Source organism: Tinamus guttatus, unplaced genomic scaffold, assembly GCF_059628265.1.
Source record: "Tinamus guttatus ecotype Peru unplaced genomic scaffold, ASM5962826v1 Tinamus_guttatus_pri_ptg000056l, whole genome shotgun sequence".
In the NCBI taxonomy this organism is placed as follows: Eukaryota; Metazoa; Chordata; class Aves; order Tinamiformes; family Tinamidae; genus Tinamus; species Tinamus guttatus.
The window spans coordinates 1302098-1320285 of NW_028288590.1; the positions used below are offsets into that span (position 1 = coordinate 1302098).

Genomic DNA, 18188 nt, shown 5'->3' on the forward strand with positions numbered 1-18188 from the left:
CCCTGTGACATGAGCAGGTTTGCCCTCCCTCTCTACTGTGCTCTTCAACATTTTATTTAGTACCTAAGTTTCACAAGGTTGGTCCTGGAGCTCAGGAGAGTCTCTGACCAGCACAGCCAAGCTGGCCTGGCCTCCCTCCGCACTTGTCTCTTGCTTGTTGCAGGATCACTGGAAACTCGCCAACTTTACAGGTGCAAATCACTCTCAGGCACGTCGGGCAGTTTTCACAACAAGCCCAGATAAAAATAGTGGTATTTTTCCAATGCCGAGGGCATCGTGGCCAGAGCTGGAATGGCAGTGTGGCTTTGTGGCTTGTGGCAGGTGGTGACTTGGCTCCTGTCTGTGCCTTAACCTAAAGCAGCTGCAGTGCCTCAAACTCATGAAACTTGGCTCCTCAAACCCTGAAATAGTCACCGAATATACCTCAATCTTCCAAACCCTTGCAAATTGTTTCCTTACAGTGAAAGGGCTGTCATTTAAGTAGTATTTTTCTATTTTCATGGTTCTGCTTAAAGTAGCAGAAGCTCTGGTTTCTGCAGCGGGGCCCATTTCACTAACTGCTCGCTCTCGGGGCTGGCAGAGCTGTTTGTAAGCTGTCAAAATAACGATTTTTTTTTTTTTTGGTCAGAGCCACGGCACGGCTGTGACCCGCAGAGCGCGGGGCGCCGCGGGCGCCGCTGGGTGACCTTAACGCGGAAACGGCCTCCCGCGGGCGGGGCTGCAGCGCGACACTGCCGGCCTTACGGCGCTGCCGTAAAGGAGCGCGCCGCGCGGAGCGGTGCCCTTGGCGGCCATGGGCGGCAATGGCGCCAACAAGGCCTTGGAGCTGCTGCGCTCGCTGCCCAGGGTCACCCTGGCCAACCTGAGGCCCAGCGAGGGCTCCAAGAAGCAGGTGAGTGTGCGCAGCGCGCGGGGTGCTCCCCAGCGCTAGCCCGGCCTCCCGCGCCTTGCGAGCGACACGCCCGGCCCGCTGGTGCCGACCGCTGGTCTCGCGGGCACGGGCAAACGGTGGGAGGCCGGGCGCAATCTCCGTAGGTGACTTCGACTGTATTTCTGTGATTTTTTTTTCTTTTTTCTTTTTCTTTTTTCTTTTTTCTTTTTTTTCCTTTTTTTTTCTTTTTTTTTCTTCTTTTTAAGTGTTGCCACATTTTTCTCAGTGATTAACCAAGTCTTTAAATAAGCAAACTTAAGAGTACCCGGCTGTACAAAAATAAGTTGCTAAAGGCATCCACCTTTTTAGGTTGGCTCCACTGACCACTTAAAATCCTGTCAGTGTTACCAAATACACTCTATTTATGGCCAAATATTGTCCACATCCTTGTACTGACTAAAGTCCTCAGGCAGCTGCCAAAAGGGGGTCCAGCTGTGCCTGCAGTTGCCCCCTTCCTCTGCGTGTTTTGTGCTAGTTGCTGCATGCCGAGTCCTTATAGGGTAGTAAATCCGCTGAAAACTAATCAGACAAAAATTAGTTTTTAGCGGTGTAATTGCCTGATCTGTCCTGTGCAAAGCCACACAACTGCGCCGAAGAAACACTGGGAATAAAGAAACATAGTGTGGGAGCGAGGGAGAAGGTGTTTTTTTTCAGTGGTAGGGATAGTTCAAGCCACTTCACTTGAACTCTGTACTAATTGGCCTTAATATAGGTAAACTGAGCATCTGAGGTCAAATTATATGTTTCAACCATATTAATGCATTTTTTTTTTCTGATGTATATCTGAACAGACCGTCATACAGTGCACAGTAAGGGCTCCCTGACTTTGGGAGACTGATACAGTAACAAGGGTAAAACATGATATTTTGTCTTGGCAGTGTTGCCCATCAGGGCCATCAAGATATTACTAAGTACCGTGATGTTCTGCTCCATTTTATATCTCCGTTTTATTAAATATTCTGTGCAGCAGTATAACCAAATAGAGTGATTTGCAGAATTAGGGCTGCCCAAAGTTTGTTTTTCTGAAAGTTGAATGCGGAGAAACTGTAGTCACTTTAATAAAAACTTATTTGAATTATTAGTGCTGCGGCAGTGACTATGTTGTGACTTAGCCTACACTAGGTGATAAGCACTAGGAGGACTGTTCAAAGTATGTTGTGTTGCCTGATTCCCGATGTGACTGACTCAAGTTGAGGAACAGAATGGAAGGCAGCAAATGTGTAAACTGCTGTGCAGCTATAAAACCAATTAGCCACCAATGTTGTCCCTTTCACGTATACTCAGATTCTTGTAAATATCAGCTTAAATGGCAAAAACTTGGTGGAACCAAATGGACTATCAGGCCTATGAGAAGCAAGATTGGGTGTGTGTGGAGCTGAGCGGTGAGCTGGGCCACGTGGGTTGGAGCAGGCAGGAGCTGGAAGCGTGTGGGTCTGTCTCATCCCTAGCAAAGGAGGAATCAAACAAGCCTTGATGCTGCAAAAGCTTCAGTAATTGAATAAAATCAGCTTGGCCTGTAGGTTTTTGATAGTTTAGGTCAAAGTGAACTGGCACTGCTTATTTATTTATTAATATCTGTCACTCCCAGCCACTCTTCCATTCTTGCTTCGCTGCCTCTTTGTGGTGGTATAGATATTCATCTTACCAAATGCTGCAATGCATTTTTTTAAAAAACATATATTAAAGTCTATCTACTCTGGCTTCGTTTTTTTGATCCGCTTCACCTTTCAGCCATGCAAGTGTTTCTGCTGGCACACGGTGGAGGTGGATGGGAGAGAGTTGTTAAACTGCTACTTATTACTCTCGTGCCAATTTAAAGTGTTCCTAAGACTAATAGCTTAATTTCACAGTCTTAATTTAAGCAGAGCCAAAAATTTGAAATGGAATCTGTTCTTCTGGTTTGTAGTCAGTAGAAACTACAATAGTTGCAATCATGATAGTTGCAAATTTTTGACAGCCTGAGCCCACCAAAAGATTATATGCATTCATGACATACATACACCCTCCACCCTGAAGTATAATTGAATTTTTTATTGCTAGTGTTAAGAAAATTCTTTCTTTCACCTTTGAACATCTTTCTGATGAAATAGGAACCATAAGTAATTAATTCAGGAAAATTAACTATTTTAGAGAGTAGACTATTCTTCCTGTCACAATACGTGTTCGTATTTTTGGTACCTTCCTCAAGTTGTGCGCTACAGAAATTGCAAAAATCGCATTAACTGATTTTTCTGGCTCTTTTTCCCTTTAGAAAAGAAGCTGGGTTTGAACTTCCAGAATCAGCACTCTTCTGATTCATTTTATATTCTGAAGTCTTACGTTTAACAGATAGCATGCCTAACATAGTTGATGGAATGTGTCCTTGCTTTCTTTGAAGGAAAAGCGGCGAGGGCGTGGAAGATACGGAGGCAGAAAGTGTGGTCGGGGTCACAAAGGACAGCGGCAGAGAGGAAACCGCCCTCGCCTGGGCTTTGAGGGTGGTCAAACTCCCTTTTATTTGGTCATACCAAAATATGGGTTTAACGATGGACATAGGTAAGTTTCTTCGTACTCGCTCAGAAATGAAGCGTTATCTGCTTTTGTCTGTCTCCTGAAGCTGGTAATCTGCCTAATTTCACAAAACAGGCCTGACTGAAAACAACAATATGCCCCTGCTCCTACAACTGGCTGCCTCTCCACTCAGAGCTGCTTCTCCATATGTGCCTGCTCTTTTTTTTTTTTTTTTTTCTGTCTTCACGAGGGTCACTCTATTGACCTAACTGGAAACAGTCCCACTGAACTCAGTGGATTCTGGTGAGGGTGTCAGGCATGCAAGTGTGATCCAAAGTCCATTTTGTTGTTTCTCTGTGCCCTCTTCACCTTAAGCTCTGACCTACTGCTATCCAAACATTTCTCTTTCTCCTTGTTTTATACTTTCTCCCATTTTCTACAAAAAAGTTTCTGTTTGCTCCGCCTTTTCCAGCTAGGATCTCATCAAGCTCTTTAATATCAAATCTATTGGGCCCTTGTTATTTCTTGTCCTGTTCTGACTTGTTTGCACTTCTTTATCTCTTCCGACCATTTAAACTTAAAGTGATTCTTCTAAAGTGTCTTTCCTTAAGTGTCTGCTCTCAGATTTGTATGCCTAGGTTGTTATCATTTCCTTCAGTATATTGACAGTTATAATATTCAGATTGTTTTTTTTTTTTTTTTTTTTAAAGTTATTTCTGTCTCTTAAGTCAGCATGTGACCTGGGTCACCAACCATTCTGTTGCTTTTAGGTATGGTCACAAAAACTGCTGTATCCATATACAAGTTACAGGTAGTGGTAACAGAATTTGCCCGTGTTATAGCTGTAAGATACTCTCTAGAGAAGAAGTATCTTCAGTAAGATATTTCTAAGACCTAAGAACTAACGTATTTCTTAGCTCTACATTTCTGTTATATATTGTACTTTACCAGAGAGTTCTAAACTAAAAGAATTAATGTATTCATAAATCATTATGCTTGCAGCTTGATTTCATGTTAATAATATGACCAGCAGATAGCTGTGTGTTGTATTTCCATTCATTATAGATGCAGTGTCAGTTATTTTTTCTGCAGATTTGCCATAGTTCAAATCACACTTCAAAACTAATTTCCAAATAGTAATACCCTCCTCTTCACTTAGCTTGTTGTAAAAGTGAATGAGCTGCCCTTTCCCGAGGTGCAGAGAGGGTGCAGGTCTGCAATCCAAGAAGGGAAGTGCTGCGGAGTGCACAGACTGAATTTCTTATGTTGACAATGGTCACAAGTTTCTTAACAACATTGAAAGCTTCTGCAGTGATAGAAAATTTAACCAAAAAAGAGTATGATATGTATTTTTTAAAAAATGCTGTTTACAAAATTCCAATGTCAGTTAACAGTAAATGGTTTTCTAGCTGGCATCGTACATTAACTTGAGAGACAATATTGTGGCAGGACAGCAGCATCCTGAGGTGGCGGGGACTTGAGCATTTCTCATATTTGAAGAGGCGCAGGGTGCTGGGCCTGCCTAGCCTCCTGAAGAGAAGTATTTCTGAGGGGGATCTTACCTGTGTACACATAAAGCTAGAGAGTGAATGGCAAGAGGATGGGGCCAGACTGTTTTCAGTGGTGGCCAGTGATAGAACAAGAGGAAATGGCCACAAGCTGAAGCACAGGTTTTTCCGTCTGAATTTGAGGAAAAACTCTTTACTGTGAGGATGACAGAGCCCTGGAACAGGCTGCCCAGAGGGGTTGTGGAGTCTTCTTCTCTGGAGATAACTCAAACCTTGCCTGGGCATGGTCCTGGGCAACGTGCTCTGGGTGACCCTGCTTGTGCAAGGGGTACTAGATGGATTTCCAAAGGTCCCTTCCAACTTGATCATTCTGTGATTCTGTGAACAGTGTCTTTACTTGCTTATCTTCATCTCATTGTTCTTTCTGCCTGCAGCAGTGTTTCTCTCAGCTTTTCCTACTAGGAGCTGTCTGATAGGGCTAATTTGGGTGCTTGCATTTTTCGTTGCCTGCAGCTTACCATTCACAGAGATCAGCTTATTTTCTGTTTTTCTGCTGTCACTCTCAAATTTTCAGTAGCAGCTGTTAGAAGATAATGTCAGGAGGTTTTGAGCACCAACATAAATGGTATGCAGTAGGTATAGATGCTAAAATTGAAAAACTGTGTTGTTTAGTGAAGTTCGAGCTTTATAAAATGCTAAAGTAGATTTTGCTGAAGCTGATGCTATGGACAAAATATTTGTTTTTCCTTTGGGGTTATGGGATAATGCATAATTTCTGAAAGTTTCTCTCGCTTAATGGTATTTTGAGGATGATTCTATGTCATTTCTTTGAGATGTCAGGTACAGTGCTAACCCTCCTAAAAAAGTGTAGCTTGTTGGATAGAGACAAGCTTTGAAGGAACATGTATTGTCTATGGCTCATGTTCTTTGACTAAATCAGGGTGCAGTTGGCAGGGAGTGAGGAAGGGAATGTCACATTTTTGGGGAGGATGGCAAGAGGGAATGTCAAATTTTGAGGATGTCACTGAAGCTGCAACTGAATTCCCTTTGGAGGTGGTAGTTGTTCAGAATCTTGCTGACTTGCCAAGAAATGTTGACACTTCATTTTCTTCATGTTTCCTTGCTTTTTAAAACAATTAGCTGGTAGAGAGGTGTTTTGGAGTAAACTGAACTCAGCAATAGGAAAATGACTAATGTAATAGTCCTCCCTCAAAAACAAAAGAAAAACTAAATTCATAATGACATCTTGGCCTCTAGCTAGAGCTTCTAAGTTTAATGCAAATCTATTTTGAAAAAAAGTAGTTGTTGTCTTTAGGAAAAGGTAGCAAATGGAAAGTGTGCTGTATTCTACCTGCACAGTTCCTCTTGAAGCTTCAGTATTGTAATCTTCTCTTTTTTTTTTCTTTTTTCTTTTTTCTTTTTTTCTCCAGCCTCAGACGTCAGTACCAACCACTCAGCCTTCAGAGGCTGCAGTACCTGATTGATTTGGGTAGAGTCGACCCCAAGCTACCGATTGACTTAACGCAGCTCATTAACGGCAGGGGTGTAACGGTGCAACCTCTGAAAAGGGATTATGGTGTCCAGCTGGTGGAAGAAGTAAGCGTGCAAGAGAGGTTTATTATTTTAAGTAACATCAAACTTTGCGCTTTCAGGTGATGAATTCTTCTGTGCCACGCTGTTGTGTTTTTTTTTTTTTTTTTGTAACTCCTCCTTTGTTTTGGAAACATTATCCCTTTTCTAAATTATTTGCTCTGGATTTCTGGTAAGGTTATATCCACTAGAGGGCACTGTGTGTTAGCTAGAAAATGAGACTGTTGTAGTTTTGGGGGACTCTTTACAAAAGTAATATTAAAGATGCACATGTAGAGTGGTTGTGCGAGTATTTTAGAACAAAGACTAGAATGTACTGAAGGAAATGTATGAAAATTTGGGAGCAAAAGTGCAAATATTTTAAAATTTGACCCATGTGACTGAATTTGGTGACCTTCTTGGTGCAGAAAGAAGGTAAATCATACTTTGCAGGGGCTAGTGTTTATTACAACTTTCGAGTGAAGAATAAGTGTATTCCTCAAAATGCTCATTTTAATATGTGTTGAAATTTACAGGGTGCTGATATCTTTTCAGCAAAAATTAACATTGAAGTACAAAGGGCATCTGAATTAGCTATTGCAGCCATTGAAAAAAATGGAGGTGTTGTCACAACGTCCTTCTATGATCCCCGGAGTTTGGGTAAGGATTCTTCATTTCTGTCTAAGAAAAACAAGACATGAGAAAATTAAATAATCTAAGGCAGAATTTCAAACATAGTTTGTTGTTGTTTTTTACTCTTCACTTCTTGATCCCTAGCAGTGTTAATGTTCATTGGCCAATAAGCTGGCTAGGACCATTCTTACATTATACATATTAGCTTGTTCTGTAAACAGAGAAATATAAAAAGGGTAGTTTATTTGAATTTCTCTTTCAACTATACCACCTGTTTTAATAAGTAGAAAAATTCAGGAAATAAATGTGTACTTAAAAAAACACTGTGGATATTTATATTTTTAATTTTAAAGGCTTTTCAAGTTGAAGTGAGGAAATCACTAATTTTTAGAAGCTCAGAAACATTCCAGTCAAAATGGCTATTGTTTTCAGAAAACTTCCACTGAAGAATGTGATTTGACTTTGCTTTGCTTGAGGCTGCATCCTCACTAATACTCGTTTATTCCATTTATATTGACATTAATGGAGCTTTCATGTGTGAATGAAGTATAGGATGAGAGGGTGGACTCTTTTTAGTATGCAAAATATATTACCTTGAAATGATACAGTTGTTCTTTTTCTAAACCAGAAGAAAAAGTCCAAATACTGAAATTAAGTTTGCCAAGGTGGTACAGTGTCAGGAAGAACCAGTCCCATAAATGACTAAATAAGTCCACATACTGTTGATACTTTATGTAAAATACTGGTCAAATACTGACATTTATTGGTATCACTGTGTTAATAGTGGTACAAATACACTGTGCCTAAGCTCAAAGTGCTTTAAATCAGTTGGCATCTTCTAGGTTAGATTATTGTATTTTTCCAAGTACAGAAATAATGATTCATCCAGATTGCTTTAACTGATATTCATAATGACAGCATTATTTCTTTGGTTAAATGGAACTTGTAAAACAATGTCTTATTCTGAACAAGAATATTCTTAAGATTTCTTAGGGTTTTTTTTTCCCATAAGTGAGATCAATGTAATTAATCAGATAATTCCCTCATTAAATAAGGCATCACTTAATGGCTTTAGACATTGATTGTGAAGCATATTATCTCATTATATCTCTTTTGGTCGTTCACAGAAATTTTGTGCAAGCCGGTGGTATTTTTTCTGCGTGGCCAGCCTATTCCAAAGCGAATGCTTCCTCCCGAAGATCTGGTCCTTTACTACACAGATGCCAAGAATCGTGGCTATCTGGCAGATCCATCCAAGGTAGAAAAAGCCAGGCTTGAACTTGCCAAGAAATATGGTTATACTTTACCAGACATAACTAAGGATGAACTGTTCCAAATGTTAAGCACACGCAAGGATCCTAGACAGATCTTTTTTGGCCTTGCTCCAGGATGGGTTGTAAGCTTGAGCGACAAGAAAATTCTGAAGCCAACTGATGAGAGGCTGCTAGAATACTACAGTTCGTGAATTCAGGATTGGAGGCAGCTGCAGGTGTTCAGGAAACATCTGGGTGTGAAATAATGGCTACAAAATGTGTGTGTTTTTTTTTTTTTTTTTTTGAGACTTCTGTTGTACTCGACAAAACAAATCTTTGTTTATGTAATCTACCGATATAGCTGTCAATATCTTTTATTGGCATAACATAACATAATAAAGTCTTTACTTTGGAGGCACTGTAGAGTCTGACATGAATAAAATGTGTATTTGAGCCCTTTTTCTTGTGAGATTTGCCTGTTATTTTCTCAAAGTATTTTAATGGCACATATATTTTAGAAGAGCATTCCACAGAGTAGCTTGACCTCATACTTTGTTTATTTTTTCTGCAATTTAAAATCTGAAACATGACTGGACAAGACTGATATTATTGTTACAATTATGTTACATAGAATCATAATTAATTCCTCTGAGAAGATCCATTTATTAACAGAAAAAAAAAACATAGTTCAGAAGAGCTCATTAATTGTTTTATATTCTGCCACTGCCATCAATAGCATTAAAACCTGAAAGATCTTGAATTTTGCGTCCTGTAGTGGCTTCTTCAGATCTTACATTTGAGAAAGACATTGCTATGGATCGGTGCTTTTAAGACTGATCTGGATCCTTAGGACTGAGCATTTGGGACCTATGCATTTGGGAGCATTTGGGACCTACAACCAAGTCATAGATTGAAAAGTTAATCTATCAATACTTGATCTGACTCCTCACAAATTAATGAGGTGCTTCATAATTACTTGAACTGCAATGGAAGCTGAATTTGCCTTTAAAAGAGGGATAATCTGATTATCATAATTCAGGAGGTCTGGGAGGTAAGAACACAAGAATTAACCTTGCTTTCCAATTTTTAAATGGAAGTGCTACTTTGGGCTTTCTATAGGTGCCAAGTTATCCCAGTGCCCCATTTCTCTAGTTTAAGAACGGTACTAACTTGTGTGCTTCAAGGAAAGGTGTTCTATTTTTTTCTAATTTATTCTATTCTTTATTTTATTTGGAGAGTAACAAATTAGTGGATAAATTTTTTGTTCCACTTTGTCAACAGAGAGTTTTGGTTTTACTCAACAAATGATGTTGTCAATTAATATGAGCACCTGTCATCACAGATGGAATAAAACACAGCTCTTTCATTCCCACCCTGTCAACCAATCTGTAATCCAGAGATAAACAGTGACATGTCCCTAATTTTTGACAATTCTTCAGTTTCTCTTGAGAGAATGTGTTTTGTGCCTGTTAATGTATTTTGTGCTGTCAGTAATGGACATTCTCCTGACCTGTCACGTAAGTGTAGGTGCAACACAGCAAAACAACAGCAGTGTAAAACTGGATTGTGAATAGCGGGAATTTGGTCTCTGTGGTCTTAAATTGAGTATTTTTATAAGGTGCACAACACTTCTCTTTTGGCACATCAAGAATAATAGTCTGTGCCAAAAAAATATAACTGGTGTTAACTTGAATGCAGAGTAAATAACTTTCTCACTTTAGATGTATCCTGTTCTGCATCCTGATGATTGTTGGTGTGGAAACTTAAATGACAAGCAATCCTTTTTTTTTTTTTTTTTGTTATTACAATACTACTGCCTCCATTGGGGAAGGAGTTGCGGCGGGGGGAGAAAGAGTATTTATTGCCTTCCCTTATTTGTGCCATAATGTTTCTCTTTTTATGAATCAATTCACAATTGTATTTTGTGGAGGTTGTGGTACTCAACAGGAAAGCTTCTTAACTGGAAGCAAAGAAGGAAGTTAGTCATATTAGTGAAGACCAGAAGACAAAAGTGTTTATGTATCATTGTGTATTTTTGGGGGGGAAAGGGGTAATGCAACTTTGTTTCCATTCCTTCTCTTTGTATTAAAATGAAGAAATTACTTTCAGCATTTTCTTTTTTCCAAATCCACATCTTTGATAAGCACGCGCGTGCACACGCATGCTGCTTATTCCAGGTTTCTAAACGGCTCTCAGGTGAAAGGGTAACTTGGATAAAATGATAACACTGAAAGAAAGAATGAAAACAGGAAACAGATGTCTGGTGACGTCGAGTGGTTGGATAGCACTTATTCTGTGAACGATGTCTTAGTCACAAGGCAGCTGTATCCTGGTTCTGATACTATAATGCTACAAATACCTTGGAGCCAAAACAGCCACGTTCCTCAAAATCCGGTCATTCTACTGCATAAAGGTGATCTTTTATCATCTTATAATTGAAGAGGGTGAAGGGGGCCCTGTGTTGCTTTATTTAAAATATGCAATGCTTGTCTTTCTGTTTACAGTAGCTAGCATTTTATAACAGTAGTTCACATTATATTTACTAGTCAAAAAGTGACAAGGCTATAGAGGATTTCCTGTTCGTTTTATCTTACGAAAAGCATAAGCCTCCTGGCAACGGAGAACAGAATTACCAAAAGCACAAGTGAGTTATTGACAAGATTTCTAATAAATCCATAAATGTCATTCCACTCAGAGGCTCTTTATTATAGAATGCTCTGTCGCTTTGATGCAAGGCTAAGTCAGCATTGGCATCTAAGGCTAATCTCTTTACTTAGGCACATGGCACACGTACCATGTTTTTGTGTTCATAAGATAAATGATTGCTTTGGATATCCTGTTTTGATAGTTTTTTTTTTCCTTTTGTATGCAACAGTATTTCTCAGCAAGATAATTGAATCTGCTGTAACAGACAAAGCATTAACAACTAACTAAGGAAAAAGAATTATTTGTACCATAAAATTGTACCATAAAATATTGAAAATCATGTTAATATTTATCAGTAGCTGCATATTCTTGAATGCTCCTTGAAGCCAATCGCATATGCAAAGCTGCAATCAAAACGAAGGCTTCTGAACAAGTACACACCTTCATAACTAGAAATTACCTGTTTCTATTGAGGTGGACTCTACCAGCCAACATTAGCCAGTCGGTATTGTACTTACAGACGGGTGACTGCAGGCTTGAGGCTGATTAACATAAATACATTTTCTGATCTTATCTTTGCATACAAAATATTGGGCACTTCAGAGGGACAGTTGGCAAAGGGATTCATTATACTTCATAGTATCATACTCATGTGCAACACCCAAAAGTGGAACATACCATTCACTGATTCCAGAAAGAAGTAAAAAAGATGCAGAAATTCGCAGCCCTGGTCCCAATCCTTGCCGGCAGCGTGCCAACATTGTTTTGACATGCGAGCGTAATTGATGTTAGTGCTCCAGGAAGTCGTATAAAAGTGGTCAATTATGAAGATAGCTTCCCATTGGTATTTTATTATTTTTCTGTTGTATTGATAAAACATTACTGCGAAACTAACTTTGCAGTGTTGACCAAGTGCTATAAAGTTTGTCTCAATATATTAATAGAGTTGCACAGGTTTTTATTTTAAATATGCAATTGTCTTACACATCTGAAATACCAAAGATGCTGTGTCAATCCCAAATGGCCAGCTTTAATTCTAGATGCAGCTTTATCTCTTAAAATTTCCTGATCCTCAAGGATCAGATAGGAATAGCTCTTTGCAAGTACCAGTCTTCCATCACTTTATTGTGTTGTGATTTAGTATATGAAAATACGCAGTTAAAGTCCTAGTCTGGTAGTACTGTTACTGCTGAGGAAGCTCATGAACTTTCTGCTCCATTATCTCCTAGCCCAAATGGCTATCTTGGTCTTGGTGTAGTAAAATGTATGTCTTTACCTAAAGAACTGTCTGCTTTCTCAGGTAAAGCAAACTATCCTCGGATCTGTTCCATCTATTTCCTTTGGTAGTGCTCTTTCTGTAGCATCTGCATCTTCCGAGAGCTCTCCTCACTTATCCAGTTGCAATTGTGGGAACCACAAGGCTCAATCATTCTCACAGTGTCATCCTGTCTGGCCCTCTCTGAGTTTGAAAATCTGCTTGTTTTATGTGCCTCTGGAGCAGGAAAAGTGTTGATCATTCCTGCATCTGTTTATACGATGGGGTTTTTCATGACTTGAGTTTCCTGCACTGGTGTTGCTTTTGTTGTTAAAAATGTCAACAGCGATGTTGTTTGGTTGTTAACCTTGTAGACTCCAAGGTGCGTGCTGGCAGCAGTCTGGAGAGCCTTTGAGCAAAGGATTGAGTTTGTTTAGAGTTGAGAAAAACTCTGACAGTGCTACCAGTGAACCTATCTCAGAACTGCACGCACTAGATACCGATCTCCATGGATAGGTGCTTTGCCTTTAAATGCACAAATCGGTCTCTCCTTGTGCATTTGGAAACCTGCCCTCCTTATGCCTCATTCTAGTCTGCTCATAGCATTTATTATGCTATCTGGTAGAGTTGCCTTTGGAAAATAAGCTGATGCATGAATTTACAATAAATTCAGTGGAGCCTGAAGAATGATTGGGTTAATCCTGTAGTAGATATCCAATCAATAAATTGCTGTCTAATCTCTGCTGTCTTTAAATATAGTTTTAACATATGGTATACTTGCGGTATACCTATACCTATAGGTATACCTAGGTATACCTATACGTAAGTATCAGGAGCTGAATCCTGCCTTTTGCCTTCAGTGATAAAAGTTGCCTGAAGCCAATAGTTGGAATGAATATCTCCTTCAGGATTCATGAAGCACTTAAGGTATGCTGTAAACCATCATGGGGGACTGTTGAATCTTGGTGTCCCAGACTGTGTTTGTCTTTGCAAATAAGCATGCTGACCTAGGGAAACCAAGCCAGAGCACATTCCACTGCTACAGGAGACAAAGAGTCCAGAGAGTCCAGCGCAGGGCCACAAGGATGATCAGGGGCCTGGAACATCTGCCCTATGAGGAGAGACTGAGGGAGCTGGGCCTGTTCAGCCTGGAGAAGAGAAGGCTGAGAGGGGACCTGAGCAGTGTCTATAAGTACCTCAAGGGAGGCAGTGAGGAGGATGGGGCCGGTCCATTTTCAGTGGTGGCTGGTGGAGGCCGAGTACCTCACAGAGCTAGAGGTAATAGCCACAAACTGAAACACCAGAAGTTCCACAGAAACTTAAGGAAAAATTTATTAACAGTGAGGGTGACAGAGCCCTGGAACAGGCTGCCCAGAGAGGGTGTGGAGACTCCTTCTCTGGAGATCTTCAAAACCAGCTTGGATGCCACCCTGTGCCACGGGCTGTAGGTGACCCTGCGTGTGCAGGGGGGTTGGACTAGATGATCTCTTGAGGTCCCTTCCAACCTTAAGGATTCTATGATTCTCTGAAGTGCTGGCAACCAGGAGATCAGTGTTATTGTGCAACTTTGGGAAACTGGCAATTTTTCCAGGATGCAGTGGATGACTCCCAGCTCTGTGTAGTCTTGCCATTCAAAATATACTTGCCTATGCTCTTGGCACCTGTATAATAAGTTGTTAATATCTGTGCTATCTTTAAAGTACATTTTTCTGTGAAAGCAAGCCCTGGAAATTAAAACCACCTGCACTTGCAAATTAGTGAAAATGGGAGAAGAGAGTAGTGGTCTTGTGACACGTCTGCTTCAGCAAGGGGTGTCTGTGATTGCCAGAAAGACTGACTGAGGTTTTTAAACACACAGACCATCTCACTGCGCTCTGAGAATAAGTAGTCCGGCGTGTCTCAGGGCCCTCAAACCAAAACTGCTGTGATGAATCTGCTGTGATCTTTATACAAAGAACAGATTCAGGACTGATCCTTCTGGAAGTCTTGACTTGACATTTCTCCTAATTTAATTGATTTCTGGGTTCCTGAAACCCAACATCATTTTTGTTGTTCTGTGCACAGGCAATTATTTACCCCTTTATTTGCAAAGTAAATAGCACTAATCCCTGCAGTAGGCAGCCTGGGTACAGGCCATGTATTAGACTTGAAACTGTTCCAGTAAAAATATTATCCTACTGTTTTTATGTTGAGCTTGGCTGGCATCAGCTTGCTGCTGCCCTGACTTCTAGGACTGGCAAAATATGTGGGCTAATTGTGACTTTCTTATTGTTTTGTTGTTGTCACTGTTCCTTTTTGCTTGTTTGTTATTGGAAGATACCCCTCCAAGTTCAGCATTCAAGACAGGTGCTCACTATAGGGAGACCATGAGATGAACGACTCTAGCCAGGACATAAACACGCTGGCCGCGTCAGTGTCTGAAGGAATCAAAGCACTGGGATGCTCTGAAAGTGTCTTGATTAACCGTGGAAAAGCATATCTACTGATTAAGACAGACTAGGAAACAAATGGACAGTGATCAGCTTCAAATCCTTTTGCTGCACCTTTTCCCAGCCTAAGTGGCCGCTGTGGCTGCGCTGTCCGCCTGCTCACAGCACGTGAGAAGCCATCCCCAGAAACAGCGATGGCAGCAGGTCCGTGCAGCAGCAGCCCCAACGAGTGGGCAGTGGCTGCTGTGGGCTAGCTGGCCCTGGCAAAGCAGAAGGTAACTTCCACAGACGCAGGAACACGAGAAACAAGGCATAAAATTCTCTATTGGAAGACATTCGAAAACCATAAATGTATCAGCTCTGCAAACCCCACTCAGCCTCTGTCAAGTTACTCATTTGTTTTAATGTTCTTTTTTTTTTTTTCTGACTATACTGTTATTAACTGTAAGCATTCAAGAAATCACTGCAAGAATACATTTTAGGCTTTCTTTGTTGTCCTTGCAGTTTGCAGCTCTGCAGGAATCTTGTTTCCAAGCATTGTTCCTGTATCCAAGAAGGCTAGAAATAAATTTAAACAAAGTCGGAGCCAGCTTTTTCATGAGGTGGCATGATTCCAGGAACTGGTGCTTTAAGATAAACAGTAAATATTGTGAACATTGCAAAACAGCTACTGATTCATTACTTATATCCCACTGGTTTTGTCCCTCTGACTGCCTGGCTTGATGTCTCAGAGCGTACGTATCTTCTCTGCAGTCTCTGCTGTGGACCTCCATCGGCCAACGCTTACCTTGCTGCTGCTTCAGCACCCAAACCCAAGGGCAAAAAAATGGTATGATCTAGAAACCATCTCAAAACCAATTATGTAACCATCCCTCATAAACAGCATCCTCTTCCACTCCTCCCCCCATTTTACAAGGCCACCAAGCTCATTAACAGCCTGGGAGTTGCATCTGGGATGGGGGAGTTCCTGTGTCCTCCTGGTACAGACAAGGCTGACACCTAGTGACCAGACGCATTCATTCCTATGGGAATTGGCTGAATTCAGTGGGTATTCACCGCCCCCCCCCCCCTTTTTTTTTTCTTTTTTTAAATCTGTCCTTGCTGTCTTGTTTCTCTTCGCACATCCTGCTTTATGGAACCCAGAATCAAGTCCAGAGGGAGAGAGATTCTCCAGGTGGAAGAATTTTCTGTCTCCTGATTGACACCTTCCCTGCAAAACTACTTACAAGGATGCCACCACCTGGAAAACACTGCCTTCTTCACTACTTGTGCAGGCACCATGGGGAAAAGGGCCTTCCGAATGCCAGACAAAGCAACATTTTCCTCATAAAATAATCAGAGACCTCAAAAGAAAGAAGCCTGTGAAGTTCTGAGTTGCTGCCCATGAGAAGGGACTTCACATGAATCTCACCCTGCAGGCCTAAAGAGCAGCCCTCAGGAGGGGCTTTCTGTCTTTTCAATGCTTGTTGAAATGTTGAAACCCAAATTTTGATTGATTCAGAGTAGCTCTTTGATTCTAGCATAGCATTTGGCTATGCAAAATGTCAGAGTTTGATAGGGTTTTTTTTTGTGGCTGAAAGGAAACGTTGTTTCTTCCTGAATGGAAGGAACTAGGAATTTGTACAAGCCTTCTGCTCCCACATGGAGAAGCTTTTTTCTTTCCTTTAGATAATTATTTATATCTGACTCTACGTACAAATCAGATTGTGTATCTGTGGTATCTTTCTAATTAATCTATGAAAAAAATAAAGATTCTATATTTTAAAATCCATTGATTTTTCCTCAGCTAACCCTCAGTGACCGGAATATTTCTCAGAGGAGATGGCTAACAATTCCCGAGGCAAAAATCTCTTCATCAAAGACAGCAAGTTCAAATCGCTAAGCAATGTCAACCTTGAGACAGTCATTGCATTTCTGTAAGCTTGGGATTCAGGTACGCTCACATTTTGTGCATAAAATTTCACTTTTATGCAGAGTAGTCTACAGGGCTGTGGCTTTCTTTTATATATACATTGTTGTAATTCTCAGAGTTTGGTGCCGGGTCTCAGGGTCCTGAGGGCACTGACAGGCTGACCCCAGCCCACAGATGCCTGTCACGTCCCCATCCCCATGGCAGTGGCTGTTGTCCGTAAGGCCCTGCTCCCTCGGAATTGGGGAACCTGCCCTGACGACCAGCACCGGTCACTTGGGCATCAGCAACATCAACAGCCGAATTTTACAAAGAAATACAACACAGATATTTTCCTTCTTGGAAAAAAATGATAGTGGAATTTGGTATATATCTTAAAACTGCTGGCTAATATTTGCCCAAACGAGAAACTGTTCTTTTGTTTGTTTGTTTGTTTTTGTTTTCCACCTGTGTTTGCAGCTCTCCATGATTTCTTTCCACAGTGAATTCACAAACTTGATTTAACAAAGGTCAAAGTAAAACTTAGTTGAATAGTCAACTTCAATTTTTTAAAATCTTGACAACTGACTTCCAAATTCAAAGATAATTGTATTCACACTGGAAAATTAATGCTTAGTGCTATGCTCGTTCCGTCATGGAATAGATAAACAGCGACCTCTCATAGATAAAGACAAAGAGAACTCAAATTCTTGTTTTTGGAAGTTGAATATTTAGAGACCTTGAATATGATCTTTAAGTTTATAACGAATGAAGGATCAGGTCTTTAATGACTCCTCTTCTCTGCATTTGTTTTTGAGGTAATGGGAGTTTTGTTAGTTGGTCAGACCAAGCCAATTGTTTTCCTGATTTCAGACCATAAGTGCAAGATTCCTGTCTTTGTTCGAAGTTGTGATATGGGGAAAAATGAGTTAAAAGTTCTCCTGCACTGAAGTACCTTCTTGGGATTAAAGGGAATGAAGCAGGGATTGATTAATGGCTGTGTCTGCATGGACACATGAGCAGGGTTGCTCTGGCCACACTCAGAGCTGGCTGGATGTGTTTGGGAAGCCAGTGATGACCAAGAAGTGGGATAGCAGCTCAAAGGTGATGCCGTGGGGCCAGCGGAATCAGCTTAGTTTGGAGCAAGCAGAGCATTCATGCCTGAAACTACCGTGCTTTCTCCTTCAAGGCAGGCTAGACACCCTGGAACCATCACTCAGGGAGTCTTGGCTCGTGAATGCATTGAGCTGTAATTATCATATTGGTTTATCCATATCCTTAGGTGTCTAAATTCTATTTAAATCCCACCTGGGGATTTCCACTCTAACCCAGTTGTGGTCCTGGGCCTTTGTGGTCCTTGCCCCTCATACAGCATGAAGTCAAAGCTCAGACACCTTAGTCTCTGGTTATGTGCTAAGGGGCAGCACCGCTTATCTCCCTACACACCATGAATGAAACGTGTATTCTGCATGTGACATAGTACCAGAGCTCCTTTAGATGGGTTTTGTGATGGCTACCACAAGAGAGCTCAGTTGATGTTTAACACTTGTAAAATATACCAGAGTCTCAGGCAACTTTGTAAGTCC

At 40.9% G+C, this 18188-nt stretch overlaps 1 protein-coding gene across 1 annotated transcript; it reads left to right on the forward strand.

Moving 5' to 3' along the window:
- Nucleotides 1–737: 737 nt before the first annotated feature.
- Nucleotides 738–8676, forward strand: MRPL15 (mitochondrial ribosomal protein L15). The gene is made up of 5 exons (XM_010222391.2): nucleotides 738–892; nucleotides 3309–3466; nucleotides 6360–6525; nucleotides 7035–7158; nucleotides 8259–8676. Exons 1-5 carry the CDS (start codon nucleotides 794–796, stop codon nucleotides 8594–8596), a joined length of 885 nt encoding a protein of 294 aa, XP_010220693.1. The 5' UTR covers nucleotides 738–793; the 3' UTR covers nucleotides 8597–8676.
- The last annotated feature ends 9512 nt before the right edge of the window (nucleotides 8677–18188 follow it).

Bases quoted from the DNA above. Each gene is read 5' to 3' on its own strand.
- MRPL15 (XM_010222391.2), top strand. From the start codon at position 794: ATGGGCGGCAATGGCGCCAACAAGGCCTTGGAGCTGCTGCGCTCGCTG. The intron at 893-3,308 runs GTGAGTGTGCGC...CTTTCTTTGAAG, and splicing joins GCGAGGGCTCCAAGAAGCAG to GAAAAGCGGCGAGGGCGTGG. The intron at 6,526-7,034 runs GTAAGCGTGCAA...TGAAATTTACAG, and splicing joins GTGTCCAGCTGGTGGAAGAA to GGTGCTGATATCTTTTCAGC.